At 35.5% G+C, this 19,863-nt stretch overlaps 1 protein-coding gene across 1 annotated transcript in view; it reads right to left on the bottom strand.

Moving 5' to 3' along the window:
* Window positions 1-1,125: 1,125 nt before the first annotated feature.
* The window catches only part of PTPRQ (protein tyrosine phosphatase receptor type Q), a 99,987-nt gene continuing 81,249 nt past the window's right edge, over window positions 1,126-19,863 (bottom strand). The window contains exons 36-45 of the mRNA XM_041409740.1: window positions 19,038-19,064; window positions 18,292-18,373; window positions 13,869-13,959; window positions 12,389-12,465; window positions 9,868-10,002; window positions 9,626-9,751; window positions 7,321-7,469; window positions 5,353-5,488; window positions 2,030-2,153; window positions 1,126-1,737 (exon numbers count right to left, since the gene is read on the bottom strand). Coding sequence (XP_041265674.1) covers window positions 1,700-1,737; window positions 2,030-2,153; window positions 5,353-5,488; window positions 7,321-7,469; window positions 9,626-9,751; window positions 9,868-10,002; window positions 12,389-12,465; window positions 13,869-13,959; window positions 18,292-18,373; window positions 19,038-19,064 — 985 coding nt within the window. The 3' untranslated portion in view covers window positions 1,126-1,699. The remainder of the gene's footprint in view (window positions 1,738-2,029; window positions 2,154-5,352; window positions 5,489-7,320; window positions 7,470-9,625; window positions 9,752-9,867; window positions 10,003-12,388; window positions 12,466-13,868; window positions 13,960-18,291; window positions 18,374-19,037; window positions 19,065-19,863) is intronic.

Below are 19,863 nucleotides of genomic sequence, written 5' to 3'. Positions count from 1 at the left end.
ATCTCTGTAGATCACTTCTACCTCCTTAAATGCTGTCTTTCGATTTTTATTTTAGATATTTGGCACTTTTTGCAAAATTAAAAAGGGTCTGCACTGTGCCATCTTTGCTAGTTTCTAAAGCCACCATCATTTAGTTCTGAAAAAGTACCATGTTACCTTGTGCATATCCTTTTCTGTCTGGAAGCTACAGTGAAGAAATGGAAATTTTTGTTCATTGACTATTCTGTTCAGAGTGTGTACACACAAGAACAGCCCCTCACATACATATTTCAGGGCTCTAAAGAGTTTTGTCTAACTTCCCTGAGCTTGATGCCTCAACAAGACAGCTTTGATTTCTTCTGTCTAAATACAATATAAGATGGCAGTTCCAAAGTCTCTTTGCTATTATGTTTTGCATTTCATATTAAGGTCACAGCTTTATTGCTATTCAGAACAATGATACATTTTATTACCTAAGAAAAATTTAGCAATCAACCCTTCCACCCAATAATATCAATTGAATACTGTCACTTCCATGTGAAATCACGGCACACAGTTTCATTATCTCTCTAGTCTACCTAATCGACTAATTTTTGCCTTTCTTCTCAGATACAAGCTTCCTGCCTCTCTCATTCCCGTTTCAGATCTATTTACAATAACATCAATAATCATCATATCATCATTGTTGGGAGTGGAAGATTTTTCTTTTATTAAATCTCTAGGTATTAGCTCCCATAATTTTCAGTGTCTGCAGTGATTTGCCAAATCTGAGGAAGGTGCAAAAACTCTTTACTAGACAACTGTGTTATAAAATACATTGATATTAAATTTTGAGCAACCTTTCAAAATGCTGAATAGTGTTATATTCAAGAAAGGTGAATGAATTCTAAACATTCTATTACATAAGTCAATCTAGCATTCATTATAACAGATAATAGTTTTATAGTTTTACTTTGTTTTATCTGCTTGAAAAAGTAGCAGGAATGTAAAACACTTTTTTTCTGCACAGAACATATGCAATCATCATTATGTATTTAAAAAAAACCCAACCTGCTGATTATAAAATAGTTTAAATAGCCCCAAGTGTCCCCGAAGAGCTACTGTGCGCTGTGTAAAAGCTGAATAATCCTCCCCATGTCAGAAGGTGACTCTTCAGCTGTTCAGGATCATGAGTTGGTGTACTACCTCTTGTAAAAAAATATTCAAAACACAAGAACATACAGTTAGGTAAAGATCATTGTGATGGTCTTGGAATTAATCTACAAGAACTGACAACACTGAAGCCAATCTATCAAGAATGAGTAAAGAAACCTTAGCTTTTACTTAAAACCAAAACACACAGAACACAGCAAATTCACACCAAACTGGGTTCAATGGAAATATTAATTTTTTACATCCTATTTGGCTCATTTTTCTTTTACAAAGATAGTTTGGGAAAAAGGAATGTGTTCAAATACACTTTAAATACATACTGAATGCACTATTTATACAACACCAGAAATGCAGTCTGTGCAAAAGTACTCCAAACCATTATTGCTCAGTATTCTGAATAAAATACTTTAACTTATTTATGAAGGCACATTGATAGAAGAAAAGATGTCTCAATCATCTGTGTTTCCTTTAATCAACAAAATAGGGGAATTCACTTTGGCCCCTGTGCTTAGAAAAATATTACTTTGATTTTCAAAATCTCCTTTTCTGTAATATTTACTCCTAGTATTTACATGGTTGTTTCTTCCCATTCAAGCTCCACATCACCTGCAGAAGAAACATATATTAAATTAGACTACCTTGTAAACAAATAGTAACTTATGCCAGATAACTGTTCTTCAATGAATTATAAAGGTCTTGCATGGAAAAAAGTGGGGAAATCTTGAGCAATGACCATTATTGTGAGAGGGAATAAAGAGCAGCAAAAGGTAAATAATTACACTTTTAAAGCAAAAAAAAAAAAAAGCATGTTAAAGGACTTTTTTGCTGCTTCTTAGTCTGGAAAAGTCATTGCACCTGCTGTGGAAAAATAATTTTGACACAGTCTGTATCTCCTTACCTTCCATGGCATCCAGAGAGTCCATCTTTTGCAGTGCTGAATAATTTACAAAACATAAGGGTTGACTACTTCCCTTAGTTGTCAACAGATCCAATACACATTGATGTAAAAATATATATTGTGCCTGCAAGATGTGAATTTAAAGATGCTTGATTAGAAAAAAAAAATTTACTTGTAATACCAAAAAACTTTTAACTTTTTCTATAACACCTAGAAAATCTTGAAGTAACTGCAGTTTAACGCAGCAATCTCAGTACTTTGGTGACCATATCATATATGCCTGATCTGATTTCAATTGTTATGAAAAATAATGCTTTAAATTTGCCTAAACATATAAGTCTTTATGAACAGCAAGATATATGAAATTTGACTAACCATTACTGAGACTAATAGGCTACTCTACAATTTTCTGTGAATGTTTGTTCTATGAAAAGACATTTTGCCACGAGATGCAGACTGAAGAAGCTGAACCACGTGAAGGTAATATCTAGATAAGAAAATTTTCCTATTTCTACCATAGAGAAAACCAGCAGGGTGCAGTCAAATGCAGAAGTTCAAGAAATCTAAACCTATATGTTCTAGGAGCTTGCACCAGTGCTAGGAGCAAATTAACGCAGGATTTTGAGTGATACTTCCCCAGCTGTAGCCTCATTTTTAACATATACTAACACAAAGAGTGGGCAGCTAAAGGTAATTTAACACTTTCAAGGACATAAAGTCTGAAAAGAAGAAAACAAAATAAGGCAATGTAAGAATGTAAGAATGAAAACAGATAGAAATATAATAAATGGATTAAGCATATATTCACATAGGAGAAGTATTGTATATGTAGATGCAGAAAATAAGCCAGTACCTTCAGACTGGAAGAGACCTCTTGAGACCACCTGGTGCAACTGCCCACTGCTCAGGCTGGGCCAGCTATTTTGCCCAGGACCTTGTCAAGATGGATTTGGAATAACTGCACCAAAATCATACTCTTACCCTTGACTTTTGCACGGGTAAAAATATTTATATAACTTTTTGGCTCAACTTTTTGCTATTTTCTTTCACAACAGACATCAATTTGCAATCCAAGTGTCTCAGATGTATGAGAGAAATTTGCTTACATGGATAAGAGTTACTGCCACAGCTCCAGAACTGTGGGTAATTAAACCAGCTTTTCACAGGTCCTCTGAAGTGTGCAGCACCATTACACCTTTCAATATCTTTCTTGCTGAATAATAGCATGACATTACTTCAAACTAGCCTTTGTACTTGGCAAAAAGGTAAACTTTGATATGTCTGCTGAACAAAGATGGATTTCTAGAATGAAAGTCTTAAATTTCAGTGGAGTTTATTTTAGATTGGTTATTCCAGTTCAGAATGCAGCCTCTGAAAACTCTGTAATCTCTTGCACGCATATAGCAACTTCTGATGATGTAACAATGAAAATCTTTCTGGGTTTGCCAGGGGAGAGTGAAGCAGGCTACTTGGGCTATTTATGTCTAACTAGATATTTTCTCAGTTAGAAACAATGACAGTCTTAACTATTTTCATCTGTTGGTTACAGTAACATATCATGACTTTGTTAGCAAAAGGAATATTATTTTGAAGCTATAAACAAGCAAAATACAGGTCTGAGAGCAATCAGCTTTTATTTATCTTACTCATAGATCTTACAGACAGTTTGACTGAGGGATTTCTGTACTGAGTTCTAGGGAGGAATTGCTCCTCTCTTTTATATCTTCTGTGCTGATCACATAAAATCTGATTAATAGGCAACTCAACAGTGTTTTATAACAGAACTCTCAGAACAGTTTGACTTTTGAATCCGCTGTAAAACTTTACAAGATTGATTCCCTTTGGGCAAATTTTGTTGCTGGTCTGACTTTTGTAGTCTTGCAAATATGAGCTAGAAATCACCTGGACAGAGAACAGGCTATGACAGAATTTTGCAGCTAGCATACAGATGGATACTTGATTTGTTAAGAAATCTGAACTCTGACACCATCATCTTGTATTGTATTTTGGCACCACTTTTCCTAGCCCCTGCCAAAACATCCAAATGAAGAGATACACAAAAATTATGCATATTTTAAAAACATGCAATGATATTATCAAATGTCTCACTGTTTTGAAATTTTATTTTGGGTGTGCTTCCATTAAATTGTCTTCCAGCCTTTGATTTATTTCTAGGTGATTCTACTTCTAGTCCATAAAGTAAAACAAGAACCAAAAAGTATTCCCAGAATTCATCCTCACAAGAAAGTACTGGCAATTTTTTAGCTGCATCAAAACTTCAAAAGTGAAAATTTAGAGCACATGGTATCCAGACTGCACCTTACAAGATATATCATGTCAGAATATCACCAGAAGGTCCCATAAAATCTTCTGAAGAAGGATTAACTGCTTTGTGTATTCTGACACACTTTTTACATATTCTGTTGTGATATGGAATAACAGAATTTCATTCCAAATGGAGCAAGTCTCCTTATATTAAAATCAATTTAAATCCATCAGTCATGTGGAAGTGCATCCTGAAACTACTCATCCATACTGAGAAGCTGGTAAGTCATGCTGTAGACTCAAAGACTTCAGGCTGCCCTGGGTTAGATCTGGCCAGCAGGAGACTTATGCTAGAAGTCTTATCCAAATAAAGCTGATTTCTGTTCCACTGGGCATTTAGGATCAGCTTTAAATTCTAATATTATTCCTTTATATATACTCAGAATCCCAGATACAGCAGAAGGAAGTCTTCCTCACCAGAAGGTCATCACTGACTTCTATCCATACAAAATAAACCTGCTAGAAATGTACTTTTTCTAGACCTAAAACCCACCATTGATTTTGAAAATGTTGAAATCTGTGATTAAATCCATCCATATATACTATTTTATTTGAAGTGATTAAAAAAGAATCAAGGCATCAATAATGAGTTCAAAGGTAAATGACTATTTTCAAGTTTGGTGGACTATGCCACATATTCATACACCCAAAAAAATACACTAAAGTAGTAAATAAAGTCAAATTAAGTAGAGAATGAGTGAATCCATTTTTAATACAACCATTGTTCTTTACACAAAACGAAATAAACTTTCTTAGAAACTGAGAAATTATTATTTAGGTTTAAAAATAAATAGCACTATTTTCAGCACTTGTCAAGACTTTGCTGGCTAAGTGTACTTAGGTGGATATAGACAATATAATTCCACAATGCTTGAAATAAATAAAAGCAGGATTTGGTAGAAAATACATTATACAGTTGATTGTTATTAGCTGTATAATGTTATGTGAAGACATGACTAATTTTTCAACAACAGGGAAATAAAATAGATAACTCTTACCAGGTTTTGTACCATACACATCCTTTCACTTCTTAGCTCAGCTACAAGTCCATAGATATCCACAAAATCATGGTCATTTACATGTTGGGTTAAATGGTCAAGTGCAATATAAACACCGGTTCTTCCAACACCAGCACTGCAAACATGATAAACAAGATAAAATAAAGCTTTTATGTTAATGCTTTCAGCATTTTCTTAGAATATTCTGGATAAATTGTTTACTGTGAAAAGAAAAACTTTTGAAACAAAACCTAAATATTTTTTTCAGTATTTACATCTTGTGAATTTCTTTCTGAATTCGATTAAGTGAAATCTGGATTTGAGCAATTTTCTAATTTTAGTTTCACATTTTCATAATTTTTGATTTATCATTTTCATCAGATAAATGAGATATTACTCATTTATATGTTCATATGATCCAAACCTGTTTGAGTGGAAAAAAAAAGACGCTATAGCTTTTAGATGAGTTTTCTAGAGCTTATTAATTGAGAGGAAAAACCCACAAGATTTTGTGAAATCACACTGGGATTCTGTAACACTTTTAGTATTTGAGACAAAATAACATGGGATCTAGCAAAAAAAATTTAAAGAAAATACTTTTAAAAGGAGGATGAGTGTTCAAGACCTGCTGGTAGGTAATGTTTTATTTCAAGGTCTTATAATGAATAGGATAATTTCTAAATGACTATCAGACTTCTCTGCAATTGGTGTAATAAATGCAGGGTATATTACAGATATAATGTGTAATAAATGCAGGGTATATTGCAGATAATCAAGAGATGTATAGCATAACTCTTGAGCTTGCAATATCTAGTGAGCAAAAATTAATGAATGAGTTTTCTTGATATGAGAATATACAGTAACGCTTTATAACCATCAGGAATTTGAGCACAGGTGGAGTATCAGGAGCCTGCTGGCCCCTTTACATATCTCCCTTCTGAAAAGGATATAGGGTTCCTTGTAGAGGGTCCCCACAGAATATGTGTCCTGAAAACATGAAGACTGTGTTGCTCTCTCCTGTCATAGTCTTTGTGGCCCTTGCAGTAGAGGGATACGTTCATCAAAGACAGCAATATTAAATGAGTAAGGCTTTACTATCCTTTGTGGGTGGCACCAATAGGATGCTGAGGACAAATAATAAGAATTTCCATGCGAGATAAAGTGGAAAAAAATTTGTAGCATCAAAGGCATCTTTTCCTTCCTCTTATTTCCAGACTCACACCAAGTGAGAATGAGGCAAAGACTCAGTAGCAGACCTATGAGTTCAGTTCCCTTTTATGGAGCATGCCCACACATTCAGTGGGAACACCGACCTGCATAAAATGCAAGTCACACTCATTAGTTTCCTTAAGACTTAGGCCTCCCCACACATACTCTTTGAAACAGAAATTTAAGGGTATTAATGAAACCAGTGGAAACTATGACAGCTGAACACCTCCAACCACCAGACCATTTATTTAAGAGCCTAAATATAGGTTTTAACTGTTTACAGGCATCCAAGTTTGAAATCTGGCCTATGCAAACCTTTATTTCTATTTCTCATTCTCTGTAGCTTCAAATAGCTTCTTCCTTATGACATGTGTCATATACATTTTAAATATATTTTTAATACTTGCTTCTTAAGAAGTGTTCTAATTGTAATAAAAGTAACTTAAACCAATACATGTCATTTGCTGTTCCTCTTCTCATGATTGAAGAGGAAAATGGAGAAAAAACCAGCAGTACTTTATGGTAATTTTTGGAACAATTATTTCCCTGACATCTCCTCAATGGATTTCCATAAACAGCAGAACAGACACAGGCATTTTACCTTCTAGAAAGGAGTAAGAAGAACTGCTAGAGAAACCTTCACTGCTGTCCATACTAGAATACTAGAACCATATCTGTGCTCTTCTGGCAACTTCCCTGTGCATTATTATGGACTTGAGAGTCAAAGCCGCCAAACGATGACTTGGTGAATACACTCACCTGCAGTGAACCACCATCGGTGTGCTATCATGTGCTCGACTTGCACGGATGAGTTTTACAAAGTGGATAATTGGCGCAGTAGTTTCAGGGACTCCATGTTCTGGCCAAGAAGTGAAGTTACACTGCCGCACCATCATGCAGTCTCCATGCTGAAAAGTACATAATAATGCAGTTTTTACAGAAGAAATGCTACAGAAGGTTCAGTAAGGTACATGAAATCCTCTCAGTAATTTCATGTAAAAAATAAAATTAGAATAGCATAATAATTATAAGATTACTGGCACAAAGGGATAATTTGCTGTGCACAGAACTTCTGGCAGGTTTTTTGAGGGATGGCATCAAGTCCATCTTTCAGGAAGTATTAGTGTTTTCAGTAGTGGCTCTTCATTCGACTTCAGTCATTATACCTGTAATTTGTAGATTGCAGGTTGAAGTCTCTATGACTCTTTTAGAAATTTAGTCAGCTGGGATGACAAATTTGTTCAGGAAAAAGCAACTACTCTAAGATCAATCCAGTGTGGTAAAGGCAAACACACATACACTGGGTGAACACAGACATATTTTCTTTCATGTTCTCTCAATCAGAGCAGCAGCATCAGTAACCTCAAAAAAGAGGTTATGATCTAATACCCAGATTACTTTTGAAGGACATAAAAATGAAAGAACGGGATCATGCCAAAGGCCTGTCTACACCAATATGCTCTTTCCAACAGTAGTCAAGAAAAAATGTTAGGGAACATTATAAAACATGACAACAATGTAGCTGTAGTTCCTCAGAATATCCTTTGCATTCTTAATAGTTTGTGACTTGTGAACTGCCTCAGTGAGACAGTGAATGGAAATTTAATAATACTCACCAGTATTTTCTTCTGCTAATTTATATAGATTTTTTTAATCCCTGTAAGTTTTTAGCCTTCACAATATCCTGCAGTAAGGAGTACCACAGTTCAATCAACTGTTGTGAAATGAACCAGTTTCTATTTTTTCAAATTGCTTTTGAACCAATGACTTGCTTCTTTCATATTGCAAGAAATATTGAACAACAGTGAAGAATTATGTGTAGCAACTACTTTGTAGTTGTACTATTATTTTTAAACCGATCAATATAAAAATGGAAGAGAAATACACAATGGCTTTAATTTTGAGTTATTTGCTTCACATATGCTTTTTGTCTTCACTGGAAGATCATCAAGCATTCACCCACTTGTGAATGGACATACAATCTTAAAACCAGCAATACAGCAAATTTAATGACATGCTTATAAAGGGCATAGCTTTTTGTGCAGGATAGTTCAGTGACAGTAAATTGATCACCCAGTCAATTCAAATTACCTTCTTTTCAGCCTCACCCTTGTTAACATACGTGACTTGGCATTTCACTGGAATTAATTTCTATTCTAAATAGTCCTTTTTCCAGTCTTGTTTCTCTATGTGCTATTTTTAGCAGAAAACAAGGTTTATCTTCTCTCAGTCATTTTTAAGTGTTTGTTTCTCTGCAGTATGTGCACAACATATCCCTATGGGGCAGCTGCTGAGACCAGCCCCTACCTGCTGTGTGCCCTTTGTCACATGCACATGCCACAGCATGGCAATGCCTGCATTAGCACAGCCAAGTTCAGGTCCTAGGATCTGGCTGCACTACTTGCAACACAAATCAATTCTGGCAGTGCTGATTTAATTTTGAGTCTTTATTCCCAGATTGCTTTTTGAGCCCACCTGCTCTTCCCAGTTAATGCTGGGTTATAATTTTTCCAACACGTGGAAACTGTATTGTGGGTCATGACAAAGGTCAAGTTCTCTGCTGTACCCCTGCTCCTCCTTCTCAGCACAAAGAGTAGGAGTAATACTGATGGTTCTCATGCATGCTAGGTGAATCTCCTGGGGGTGGAGGCCAATGGCTGGTGGTACAATGCAAAACAGCTGCACCAGAGAATCTTGCCCTTTAATCTGAGAGGGATACATTCAAAGGGATTTGTCTCATCTCAGAATGGTTAAGATTATTCCTTTCTACAACAGACACAATTGCGTCCAAGTAGAAACTTCACCTCCCACCAGATCAGAAGTTCAGTAACCTTAATAGGCCCTTCATAGAATATTGGACAAATATCTGAGCTCTTTGTGACAAAAATCTTCAGGAAATAAAGCATCAATGAAAATAAAATGCAGGGTAACCAGGCAGTACAAAGCATATGCATTAAAAGATTAAAAGAAGAATATTGAGGGAGTAGTTGGGTGGGATGTAGCATATCTGATGTTCTTTTGGGTGTTGGATGAATTTTTCCATCAACTTCCAGTGCTGGCTTACCCTTTCAATTTTTAGGTCTCTGATGGTCCAGTCTATTTGAATATCTTCCGTCAATTTAGTAATCACTATATCCCCAAACACAGTCACTGGTTTATTATCTTCTGGCCAGTACTGATGACATCTTATCTGCAGGGAGATGATCACTAATTAATTAACAATTATCATGTTATAATCTTGACAGAAACTACATGCAGAATTTCTAGTTATATCAAATGCTTTTAATTGGTTCACTGGTAACTTACACGTCCTTTTTCAAAACATTGTGTGAGCATCACAAGTGTCTTAGCTCTTGTCTCCCACACCATTCTCCAGAAATCACCCACTGTTCCTGGTAAAGGTCCCTGAGTTGCAATAAACTCATTTGGACATAAATAGCCCTAAGAAAGAGAAAATGTTTAATACATAATGGTTGGCAAGGAAACAAAAGAGTTTGCATGTGACTCATAGTTGTGCCTGTATCTGCCATGCCTAAGGCTAAAACCTTGTCAGACATACTAAGCAAATTGGCATATGCCTCAGTAGTCACTGCATGGCAGGCTGCCCTGGAAAACTAAGAAAGAAATGGCTTTTTTTGGCAGTCCAGTTATGAGCCAATACTCTACAATGGGAAGTGCCATGGTAATAGAAATGCATTTAGCAGAGATATTACAGGGACATCAGGTCATCAATTCCCATTTGAAAGTATCTAAGCCTTCATATTATACTTACTGCAGATCCAGCTAGAGGCCACCAAGAACTAAATCAAGAGGTGGCCAACAAAGGAGAATCAAATAGTGCTAAGGAGCAGTGGAGCCAGGGAAACAAATAAGGAGCAGTTTGAGAGCCAGTGCAAGTAATACACACACAAATGACCTTGTTCTTTGGTGATTGTCTGGGATGTGCTGTAACTTGGGGTTGAAGCTTATTGAAATAAATGACCTCCAATTAAATGTTTTCAAGAAACCTACTGAAGGTGTTGACTTTTATTTTAGTATTGGCTTTTGCTCTTTGGTTAATTTATAAATTGGTGTAAAACTTGTGAAGAAGGAAGTTTATTGAAAAACATCTATCGATGTTCTGAGTGCATGGTTTCACATGGATCTGGGTCCTCATAGGAAAGAAGTACACCTACAGGAACTATTATGTACTACAGAAAGTCTAAAATAACTACAATAGCAATAATAACAATAAATTTGTGCTGTAGAATTAGCAGTTTATAATATCACAGTGTCCTGCTTATTGCTCAAAACAACTGACACTGTGGTTTATAGCACCACCAAAGCTTCTTGTTGGAATTATAGCCCTATAATTCACAGCTGCCTGTTACTTACTCCATCTATAATATAAAGAACAGGTGGCAGTGGGAAACTATGTTAATCCTCTTTAGTTTAAGAGTGAGGTGAGAAACTATAACTCAGGGATGTAAAGCTCAGAGTTCAGTTACTGACTTTGTTTAACTAATGAAAGTCAAAGTAGCAGCAGAGTTCCCATTTATTAAAACTAAGTTCAAGACTTTTCCTCTCTTTACAACAATGCATATGTATACAGGCCTAGGTAATTAGGTATGCAAATACACATACACATTCCATGTTTACAGCTATATGCATTTATATATTTATACATCTACAAACATGGAAAGTGAGAGCGTATAAAGGGTGAAACTTTGGCCTTGAGAAACCATAACATTGGAACTGTCTATTCACTGACGAATGGACGTCCAAAATGTATGCACACAAGCAAAATCTCAGCAGGGAACACTATAGCTGGCTTTTGCTGCAGCTTTTTGGGAGTTGCTGTTAGTGTTCCCTGCCTAAGACTTGGCCTGTCAGTGACAGGAAGGGTAAAGACCAGACCATGCTCCAAGATGCCTCTGCTTTCCTTCTCAGCCATTCTGTGTAGTCCCAGCATCAAGTGGCATGGTTCTTCCTGTCTGCTAACTCTCAGAACAAAGACATAGTGGGAATAAATACCATTTGCTCATAAGAAAGGAAGATCCTCTCAATCTACTGCTTATTCTCTGTCATGTCTCTTATTTACCTGCAAATAACTATTTCTACTTTCCTTTGTGTCATCTGTTTTGACTACACTCTGCATGTCTTGCTACATGTTTGAAAAGTATTTAATGTAAATCAAGTCTTGACCTCATGTGAGATCACCAGCCACTGCTAGAAGAGATAAGATGCATAGCTATAATTCACACTTTGAGCTTCAACAGGACAAAAATGAGATGAAAATATAGATGCACACAATAAGAAAATGGAAAGTCTGAGAAGAAAGATGAGGATGAAAAATGTAGTATTACTTTCCTTCAAGAAGCCTACTTTCATTTTCCTTCATTATAACTTTCACAAAATAATAAGGAGCATACTAAAACTGTTAGCTATTTCTATGAAAGTTTTCAGTTCAATATCTTTGCACTGTCCTATTCATATACAGCAACTTTAACTCCTGAATCAAGAGACCAAATAACACCTATCTAAACAATTTACCTCAGTGGGAGTTCCACTGTTGCCTTTTATGAAAATGGTATGAGATAACTTATAAAAAGCAACTTGCTGGACACAGTTTTGATTATTTTTGGAAATCATTGCTTAGCAATGAAAATGGATATATATTTTATTAACGTGCCATGTTTAGTGCCACAGAGTCACTTGAACAATGTCATGGCAACGGTGGCTGTAGTGAATGAAAGAAAAATTAGAATCTTGTTTTTGTTGCGAGTTATTTTTTAACTCTTCTACCAGAAAACAAATACAGTAAAAATGTGAGAGACTTTCTACTTACAGACACATAGCTGGCATTAATGTAGTCAGATCCAGGAATACCAGCATCAGGCATCAGCTTTACTCTGTTGTTATTATCTATCATGGAAGTAAAGTCTAGTTAACTAAAAGATTGGTTCAAAAACCATAGAACATGTGAAAAGTGTTCCTGGAGTGCTAGGAAATCAAAAATACTGTTATTAGCAGTAACAATATTTGATGGAGTAGAACAGTAACTACAAAGGTAGTTTAACCTTTTTCCATTACCATATGGTCTTTCTCCAATGTTTCAGACATGTAGCAGAAAATACTTTTTAATTTAAGTGGCGAACGAGCTGAAACCTCCAATTTGATGTATGTATGGGAGGATTCTGTACGTAAAAGGAGCCTGTGTACTTCAAACCATGCTGTCCTAGCACACAAAACTTCTGTGTGAATCAGAGGGCAGGGTCAGGGAATGGATAGTTTTTTCTATGTACTTGATGCCCAGGTCACTGAGAGAGATTCTGCACCTTTCTAATTTTTTTTTTTTTTTTTTTTTTTTTTTTTTTTTTTTTTTTTTTTTTACATAAAGTCATTTTTAAAAAAAAAAAAAGGTTAGAGTTTCTGATTTGGTCCTACAGTACATATGCAGAAATTACAACATCCAAGAAACATATAATGTGTGTAACACCAGAATTTTTGTGTTTGGTCTTCAACTTAGTAAATAACATTGGAATACAAAGTTTAATACTTATGAAACATATCTGTCTTTCTTATTGCCTGTCATGAAGATAAATTTTTAGTGACTGTGACTTAGAATATGTCTTGAACAAGGCAATAGATAGCAAACACAGCTGCTCTGAAAAGTTAATAGCACAGAATGTAGCATTATTAACCGAGGAATGCTATGCACTCCATCTCACATCACAGCTAATGCCTAAAATAATAATGACATTTCTTGTCTTATTAACTGAAAAATGAAGCAGTGTTGAGTATAGAGAGACAGACTCCTGTCTCCTGTGATAATATCTAGCCTGGGCTTATAAGTTATCATACAGTCGCTCTGATCTTCTGTGGAACCTTTGCAGCACATGTACACATATCCACAAGAAAGCATATCCACACTCCTGAGGTAGCTGAATGCACAAACATGTGGATTTTATATGTTTAAAAAATTACTTCTTACTAAAGGGGGAAAAGAAACCAATAAGGAAGAATTTTAAAGAGTTTGCTACATGGCTTGAATTACAAAGCCAAGAAACTATTGAGGCTACAGTTTCTTGCACCTGCATATTAAAGCTTGTGAGAGCAAGTTGAAAGCTACTTGCAAATAAAACTGTCTTTAAAAAACCCACAAAGTAAAGACGGATTACTTGACAGAAAATTATTTCATAATGTGGACCTGACTGTACTGCTATTTCAAAGACAGATCAAACAAAAATACACTTGCATTACAAATATCTGTTACACTATTGAAAGTAAATAGCAAAATGGAGGAGTTGGTCAGTAAACACACATACATGGCTTTATGTTTGGGAAACGATTCTTAGACCTGTTCCAAGGCAGATCAGCGTCTGTTGAAGCAAGGTCTTCAAGAAACTTGGGAAGTTCCTGCAAAGGAACAAATGTTTGTTGGAAAACTTTTCCACTTGCATTTAAAATATGACACAATCATCCAGTAAGAGGAAAACTCTACAGTTCTGCAACAGTGCATTTCTAAGAACAGCTGGAAGCATTACAGAGCTTCCCACCTCACTGTCAACCCCAGTTAAATCAGCAATGTTAGATGCAGAACTGCAGACAATGCTGTCAGCTTGAACAATTAATCTTACATCAGCCTTCACCTTTAAAAGCCTGGATAAAGTCAGTCTATCACCTTTTTAGTTTTCTGATTTTTTTCTTGAAGTTACATGCTTGGTTACCATGCCCTACTGACTCAGTCTTGAATAATGCCATTTTATGACTCCTGTAGCTTGGGAGAGTTGGTGGTACAGCATGAGAACTGATGAGAATTGAATTAAGTTGAGACAACTGGCAATAAGCTATTGTTCTTGGGACTGTTTGTGAAAGGGGTGGGAAGAGCTATTCTGGGATATACTGCAGCTTCATAACTGGCCATTTGTTCTATTACTGGAGGACAGAGATGGATAAATCATTCATGGTGAGGAACTTATTTGATGGGGAAGTTTGTGTGCATAAACAGGTATAATTTACAAAGTTGATTAAAAGACTGGCAACAACTTCAGAACTTGTCAATGTAGAAAATGTGTTAAAGTGATGACCTTGTTGTTAAAAGAATAGAAGACACAGAAAATCCAGAATTCTAAATACATTGTTAACTTCAATAGAATTTTGCTTTGTTAGACAAACATTATACACAAATCTGGTTTTTATATATATCTATCTAAGATATAAATTAAGAGGTCTATTTTTTGCTTTGAATGAGCCCAATACAAAATTTTGCTGAAATCCCTTCAAATTTGTCTTTTAATATTAGTGGTTACTGTCTGCATGGGCTACTTCCAAAAGTTGGGCAGATAGCCTTACTATGTGGTACAATATTAATTATGCCCTTTTGCCAAGGTATTTGAGACAGTCTGTCTTTTACGAATAAAATTTAATGGGAATCTTCTGGCAAATAAATAAATAAATAAGAGAGGTAATGGAAAATGGAAAACCAGGACTGTTTTATTTCAGTCCTTTTCTTTCATTGTTAATTCAAATATTTTGTCCGCCTGGTGTGTAAAACACAGTTAAAGGTTGAGATGTTAAAATTCCTCTCATTCAGAAAGCTGAAACTCTCCCACAAAGTTTCTGTCATTGAATATTTTCATGAAGGAAGGACATACACAAAATGCCTATTTTGAATAGTGTTTTGGGCCATGGAATCCCATATAATGTGAACTTTAACTTTCCTCATTTGCCTCACTCCTGTGAGTTTTAGCTTACCAGTTACCTACTGCAGAAGTAGCACCATTATACAGCACTTTCTAGTAGAGAGGAAATAGAGAGGCAGATCTTGTTATTTTCATAATGATGCTTCAATAACCAAACAAGTGCTCAAAAGCCTCATACCAATTCTCTGCATTCGTAGGGATTTCAGTCTTATCTATTATTTTCGTATTTGGGTTAAGAGTATTTGGGTTCCCAGACTCAGTAACAACTTGTCACAGAAACCATGTTTCTTTGCAAATTCATAAAACCTTGAAATAAAGTTTGCATTTTGTTTACTGCAGTACATTTGTGACACTGGTGACTCTTTGAAGGATTTCAGTTTTTTTACTCATGAGTAGAACTTATCATAAATCAAGTATTATACAAGTATTTCTGTTGCAGTAATTAGCCTGTTACTAGAAAGGCATAAGTTCCTAAATGTATTGAGAGACACAGGAATCAGTTGGAAAGCTGGAAGTTTGAATAGCAGTGAGGTGACGCCCATCATCCGTTACTTTGGCTCCCTATGGTTCCTTTAAACTCATCTTTTCTGAATAGAAATGGATCCAGGTCCATTCTGAGGTCCAGATTTCCTTCTCATCACATTTACACACAGGTCCTGTTCACAGGTGAACGAAGACTGACCCCTGAAATGTCCTGGCACTGCAGTTTGGTCAGTCAAGCAAAATAAATGAAACTGGGAACGTCCATGGATTACAAGAGTAAGTGAAATAGAAAGACTCACATTTATGCTGGAAAACTCTAAACTATATTTGTTGTCCACAAACTGCCTGTTGTAAATTATCCCTGGACTACTTTACCTACCAAAGTATATCTTGGAATTGTCCAGGAAGACTGCTAGGTGAAACAGACCAAATCCAACACAGGGAATATACTAGCACTTCATTAGTGTAAATTATCATATTCTCATATTCTGTTACCAGTAAACTTGAATTTACTCATCCAGAGACAGACTGAGAGCCCGAGCAAGCTCAGCACTATGCTTTTCATAGAACCACAGAACCGTTTGAGTTGGAAGGGACATTAACATAATCTAGACCAACCCCTTGTTGCCATGGGCAAGGACATCTTCCGCTTGACCTGGTTGCTCAAAGCCCCATCCAACCTGGCTTAGGACACTTCTAGGGATAGGGCATTCACAGCTTTTACGGGAAACTTGTTCCAGTTTCACCATTTCGTTATGTGCTTCAGATGTGGGTTTACATCATGATCAAGGGTTTATATCTTGAGCTAATCTTTCCTACACACATTGCAGGACCCTCAAGTCATTTCTGTAAAAGTAGAATTATGCATGTGGATAAAAACAATGCAGATCATGAGGTCTGCTTGTTTATTGCATGCATTGCCTGCTCCTGAGCATTGTCATTCAAATGTAATTTGAAGTGCGCTGGCAATCCTATTGTTTATCTGTTAAGATGTGCTACAAATAACATAGATAAACTTGTATTGAGAGGCTGAACCTACCTTGAAATTCTGCCTGCCCTTGGACAAGTCATCTGGGAAGATATCACTACACTCTGAAACATGGCATTTGAAGGTCAGAGAATAAAAAGACTGAAAACCTAAATGACATATAAAACTATCTATTATAGTTGACTATATAAATTATTTGAAGGAGACCTCAGCTTCTTGTATTTCTCTAAATTTTAAGCAGATTGCAGAGATTTTGGTTTGATAAAACACTATTGTTTAAGATTTAAGACGTTACAAATCTTTAAGGCTTAGTTGATGTGGGTTGCACCTAAAGAAAGTAATACTAGAGACTTTCTAGTAATGAATGTTAATATGTGAAAGTATTATTGATATTAAAACTTTTCATCTGTTCAGTCATGCATAATGTAACTATAATAATTTTTTGCTCAAGTGAAATAACACTTCTACTTTATTGCTCTGAGAATTTTATGGTGCTTTTTATTATTAAATCCAGACCAATTTTACCTAATGAGCATAACAAAAAAAAAACAAAACTGTAGGAAATACCATTAATATTTATACACTATTGTTAGCTATTGTTAGTGTTTCCTTGGAAACTGAAATAATATAATCAAGCAAAAGAAAAGCCAATTGTTAAGTCTTCATTTTTGTTAATCCACCTGGTAAATGATTCATGGTAAATTTATAAATCCAAAATAATAAAGTCACTGGACACTGACAAATTATTTTTGGGCAAACGACTGTATATGTTAAGAAAGATAATGATGATAAAGATTCTGAAATAACAAGAAGTTATTGTTGCGAAAAAAATATGATAGCCATAAAATATTATTTAATGAAAATAGTGAAAACTTTGAGATTTAAATTTGGAACTATACAGATATTATATTATCTGTAATGTATATTTTGAGAATGAGGCCCCTTTCAGAAAGACAGGCTTGCTGTGTTCATCTGCTCATGTAAGGAAATGGAGGCTATTCATATGGAAGCTATTCTCAAGAGCATAATATGCCCTATTACTTGTAGAGGAACAAAAGCCAAAGTACCATGTACAAACCTTTGACTTTCTGCACCAAAATCTACAAAAGAAAAACATTCTTGAGTTTTATGGCAGTATGACTGGGGCCTGAAAATTTTAGAAAATTAACATTAACTCTCCTTTTGGAGTCATCATCGCTCAGGAAAACAAACATATTTATGGCAGTTAAATACACCTGTGTATATGTTAGAAAACTCTAAATAACTTGTTCTTAGGTAACCTATATATGCAACACTAGATATGTAAAAACATAAATATGGCAGTCTTGAAATGTTTGAGACTAAAGGAGATCATCTTTGGCTGACACTAAGGTAAATAATTCTGACCAGGTTGTAGTATAGGCTGCAGAATCCAAATCAGTGTACTGTTACTTTCTAAACAATCAACCTGGTAATTGGGTATTGATTATCAAGGCCAGAGTCCTTCATGGCCTTGCCTGCTTAAAATGGACATGAAATGTGACACATGAAACGACTGAAGGTCTTGCGATGTTGTGACAACTGCTAGCAACATACCGAAAATTCTTCCTGAAACTTTAGGTTGTTGTTTGTGCAAAGCTCTTCAACATGTTGTAGAAAGGATTTCTTGCTTATTGGCCTGAAAGTAAAGACAGAAGAATTAGAAACCCATAGGGAATATCTTTGTCATTCTTGTTACATAACTGTAGTTTATTAATAAACAATATTTTCCAGTGCAATGGAAAATGATACTTACAGGCAGAACATTATAAGTTGCTTACAGCATGCTTATTTGATTTCTTTTCGATCACTTAAAAGAGAAACATTTTACCACCTTGTTTCTCTCCCCCACAATATTTTTGATGTTGCTAATGTTAACAGTACTGTAGGGTATGATTGTTTTTATAGGTAACAGCATTTCAAGGAGAGGTTTTGACATTAAAATAAATTTGTAAACTTATTATTGCATTCTAAGGTACATAATACTTCTTTGTCAGACAGAAAACATTTTACACATTGCAAGGTTTTAGACGCATAAAATATTGCAGTGACCTCATTCTCATAATGACATGGTTTTTAAATCCTGAGGAGTTTAAATAACCCTGTATTACTTCCCAAGCTAAAACACAGACATGCAGGCTTCACCCCAGAGAGAGAGAAAGCATTTCTCCAGTTACCATGCAATTAGTCATGCTTTTATGATTTATACGCAGCTTGGAGTCTTTTTCTAACAAACATTGAGGAGGGAACCACACATTGAGACTCACCGATGAACACAACATAAAAATCTTTAGTAAACTTACTTGATGGATTTTCTATAACTAAGTAACCTGAAATAGAGATCTTTGTTAAATGTAGCAAGCTGAGAGTTAACCAATATTGTGCATTTTAATAGGTTCTAGATTAAATGCCATGTACCTAAAGATTGGTTTCCCTTATGGATTCAAATTCAGATACCTTGGGTGGTTGTCTTTATTAGTTTTTATCTTGGGTATCGGCAGATATGAATTACATACTTACAGTTTCTATCATTTTCTTTAGATCACTTTACAGTGCTCTGGGCTCATTTGGCCCTGGGAAACCCATCCTTGCTGCACACCACTAGATACACACTGACAGGCTTCATTTTGCATTCTTTATCCAATATCACTCTTCTAAGGGCCATTTCAGAGCATCAGGATAGGATCAATCTGACTGAACACAGACACCTATTTCTCAGCCACTCTAGTTTTCTTTTATAACCAGTAAGGAGAAATAGGTGTAATTTCATCTCATTTGAAGCAGATATCTAAAATGAGTCACAGATGAATCATGATACTGGTGTGCCTCTACAGAAACCACAGCTGTGCTTTTAAAACATTTCTAAAGATTTTAAAAATTAGTGTCCTGGTTTTATCTTCATTTTTCACATGTTCATGGCTGTTTCTGTATATGTCAATTTTACAGACTGTGACATATATCAAATTTTTAATTTGATCTCTTGGCAGGTTTCATGAAGATAGAACATGAAGATCTGTACTCAGAGGACTTTCAGATGGCCTTGAAACTTGGTCAAAATTGCCTCTGAATGGATTTAGAAACTAAATTTTAAGCACTCAGACTCAGAAAGCTTGTTTAAAGGACCAAGTA

This window comes from Onychostruthus taczanowskii, unplaced genomic scaffold (assembly GCF_017590055.1).
Source record: "Onychostruthus taczanowskii isolate IOZ18803 unplaced genomic scaffold, ASM1759005v1 scaffold31, whole genome shotgun sequence".
Taxonomy (NCBI): domain Eukaryota; kingdom Metazoa; phylum Chordata; class Aves; order Passeriformes; family Passeridae; genus Onychostruthus; species Onychostruthus taczanowskii.
Note: the sequence above shows the minus strand (reverse complement) of the source record. Positions and strands in the feature narration are given on the sequence as shown.